Genomic DNA, 3,184 nt, shown 5'->3' with positions numbered 1-3,184 from the left:
AGCTCCATCCAAAACTTCTGACCCCAAGAAATTTTCAACGGTAAGAGTTTAATTCACGTTGTGTAGCACACATCTGACTTGGATCTACCTCAATTTTGGGCTTATAATCTAAAATGATACTAAAAACTGGATGGACGGTGTGGATATGTTACATACATCACAGTGGCCACTCAAAGGTCTTTCCCGTTATAACTGCAGACATGTGTGCGTAGGACACGTTTGTTTGTTTCTAAGATTGACTTTGAAAAGTCTATAAAAAGCAAGAGAGTAAGAGAGAGAGAGAGACAGTAAGAGACAGAAAGAGAGACAACGTAAGAGATAAAGAAAATCACGGTTTCCAGGCTTTTTGATCTGATCCATATCGATGGCTTCGAAGAAGGTGACTCTAAAGAGCTCGGACGGCGAGGAGTTCGTGATCGATGAGGCGGTGGCCCTCAAATCGCAGACGATCAAGCACATGATCGATGACGACTGCACGGACAATGGCATCCCCCTCCCCAACGTAACCAGCAAGATCCTCTCCAAGGTGATCGAGTACTGCAAGAAGCACGTCGAGGTGGCTGCCAGTAAGAACCCCGATTTTCGCTCCAACGAAGACGATGTCAAGGCATGGGATGCGGATTTTGTCAAGGTCGATCAGGCGACCCTCTTCGATCTTATCTTGGCAGCAAACTATCTGAACACAAAGAGCTTGCTGGACCTGACTTGCCAAACAGTGGCTGATATGATAAAGGGAAAGACTCCTGAAGAGATCCGTCAGACATTCAACATCAAGAATGATTTCACCCATGAGGAAGAGGAAGAGATCCGACAGGAGAACCAATGGGCTTTTGAGTAAATGAAACCTCTGATCACCACCGCTTATCATGTGTTGTTGATCATACATATACATGACGGAGGTGTTGGTGGTGGTGGTGGTTAAGTATAGAGTCATTAAATTACTAGGGTTGGCGTCTTAGTAGTTTTTATGTGTATAGAGTGGTTAGTTGCAGGCAAACTGTATATTCGCTTCCAACCTCAGATTTGCTTTCTTTCCTTTTTAATCCTTTGCATTCTACACTTGTGTTTTGGACCTTGCTTTTTAGTCTTCCATGCTTCGGATTCTTTTGAACCATTTTTTTTTTTTTTTTTTTTAATTTTCTGGTAAAAGAAAGTAAAAGAGAGAAATAAAAAAATCTGAAAATCTGAAAACCATATCTGAAAATCTGAAAAGTTAACTTATGTTTGAGTTGCAAAAGGTAAAATGGAAAATGAGATCTCAATTAGGTGTTCCATATACCCAGTGGCTATTGATTGTTGTTATGTGGGCCCCACCATGATGTATATGTTTCATGCATGCTGTTTATTCATTTTTTCAAATCATGTTATGATATGAACTAAAGGAAAAAAAAGAAAAAAAAGAAAAAAGACCAAGGTAGATCCAAATCTCAAGTGGACCACACAGGGTTGATTGAACGCCCACCATTAAAAACTACTCTAGGTCACAAATAATTTGAATCAACCTTATATTTGTTTTTTCCTTCCATCTACAGTTTTATATGACCTAATAAACACGTTCGATGTCAAATAAATATTATGGTGTGTCCCACCTCAAATTTAAATGTCTCATTCTTGGTATAAAATCATATAATGATCTATAAAAATGGATAAACGTTATGGATATAACACATACATCATCGTAGGGCCCACATACCACCAGCCACCTAGCTAGTGGTAGCCTTACTAGCCAAACCGCATCCTCCATATTCAAATCTTAAGTGGACTAAACCACAGCAACATTGATGATATGAAAAACTTCTTCAGGGCTACCGGGATGTTTATTTGCCATTTAACCTCTTAATAAGGTCACAAAGACATGGATGAATGGGTCACACAAATATCGGCTTGATCCAAAACTTTTATGTCCCCAGAGATTTTTTTCTAATGGCTGGCATTCAATCACCAGAGTTTCCTGTGGTGGGTCCACCTAATATTTGGTTTTGCTACACTTTTTTGTCCCATGCCATAAAATGAGTGGAAAAAACAAATGGTCGACGTGGATATAAAACACAAACTTTATTGTGGGCCCCACAGTCAAGGATCCTTGGAAGGCGCATCCCTCCATTCATGGCACGTGTGTGCCACTCGGAGCCATGCATCAGGTGGTAGTGGTTGTTGGGGATTTTTGCTGCGAAATCACATAGATCTGGATCTAAGATAGCAATCCAATGGCAAAAGAACATAAAGATTTAACGTGGAAAACCCTTGCGGGAAAAAACCACGGCACAAAGCGATAAATCTCCACTATGAAAATAGAAATTACAAAGAGAGAGGACTTATCCGATTCGAACAATCTCGAATCTCACCCTTGCTACACCCTTTGATAACCCTAAAACCCTTTAGAATACTTTTATGAAGCCTTATAATTTACGCAGTCCGCACCAAATCCACGCAAGAATCTGCGAATCTCGACAATCTCGACTAGTCGAGCCGAGGCCTCGACCGGTCGAGGGACCCCCTCGACCGGTCAAGCATCCCGAACACCCAAAACATGTGCTTACTGGACTTGGAGTCGAGCATGCCTCGACTAGTCGAGCGTCCCACTCGACCGGTCGAGCCAGGCCCTCGACCGGTCGAGCATCTCCAGAATGTTGAAGGCTTTAACATTTGACAATAATCTTCACCAAGTCTTCAACATTCAACCATGTAGCTTCTTGACCTCTTCTCTTATCTTTGCATTACATCATAGCTTCTCGTGCACAATCCGTCCTTCTTTTATGCCATCGCCAAGCCCAGAGAAGTTACACAGAACTTGAACTTCTCTGCAGGAACGATTTAGGTGATTATGTCTGCCGGATCAAAATCCACATGCTCAACCACCTTTGCTCTTGTCTTCACAAAAGGAAAGACATAGTCTTCTTACCATCTCACTGCTACCCAATATTGCTTGCCGGGGTACTTGCTCACAACACTGATAACTTGTAAAATAACTGGTCTAATCCAGACCATGACATACGCTGCCAATCGCATTCAAATAAGGCTCATGGGATATCCTGCTTTTCCTCATCTGTTTTAGGACATATCCTGAAGAAAATTTGAGGAGAAACGCGTAAGGAACGCTCTCCGGCTTTAAATGGTCCATCACCTCCTTGATCAATACCTACCCAAGGTATTCTGCTTGAGATAACCAAAGCCTACTCCTCTT

General features: G+C 41.8%; 1 protein-coding gene across 1 annotated transcript; it reads left to right on the top strand.

The window, feature by feature from the left end:
- The first annotated feature begins 310 nt into the window (after window positions 1-310).
- LOC131249970 (SKP1-like protein 1A) lies at window positions 311-1,057 on the top strand. The gene has a single exon (XM_058250683.1). The coding sequence runs from the start codon at window positions 365-367 to the stop codon at window positions 836-838; it is 474 nt and encodes a 157-aa protein (XP_058106666.1). The 5' UTR covers window positions 311-364; the 3' UTR covers window positions 839-1,057.
- Window positions 1,058-3,184: the final 2,127 nt, after the last annotated feature.

Source organism: Magnolia sinica, chromosome 6, assembly GCF_029962835.1.
Source record: "Magnolia sinica isolate HGM2019 chromosome 6, MsV1, whole genome shotgun sequence".
NCBI lineage: Eukaryota > Viridiplantae > Streptophyta > Magnoliopsida > Magnoliales > Magnoliaceae > Magnolia > Magnolia sinica.
Note: the sequence above shows the minus strand (reverse complement) of the source record. Positions and strands in the feature narration are given on the sequence as shown.

Coding starts and splice junctions, on each gene's coding strand:
- LOC131249970 (XM_058250683.1), top strand. CDS start 365: ATGGCTTCGAAGAAGGTGACTCTAAAGAGCTCGGACGGCGAGGAGTTC.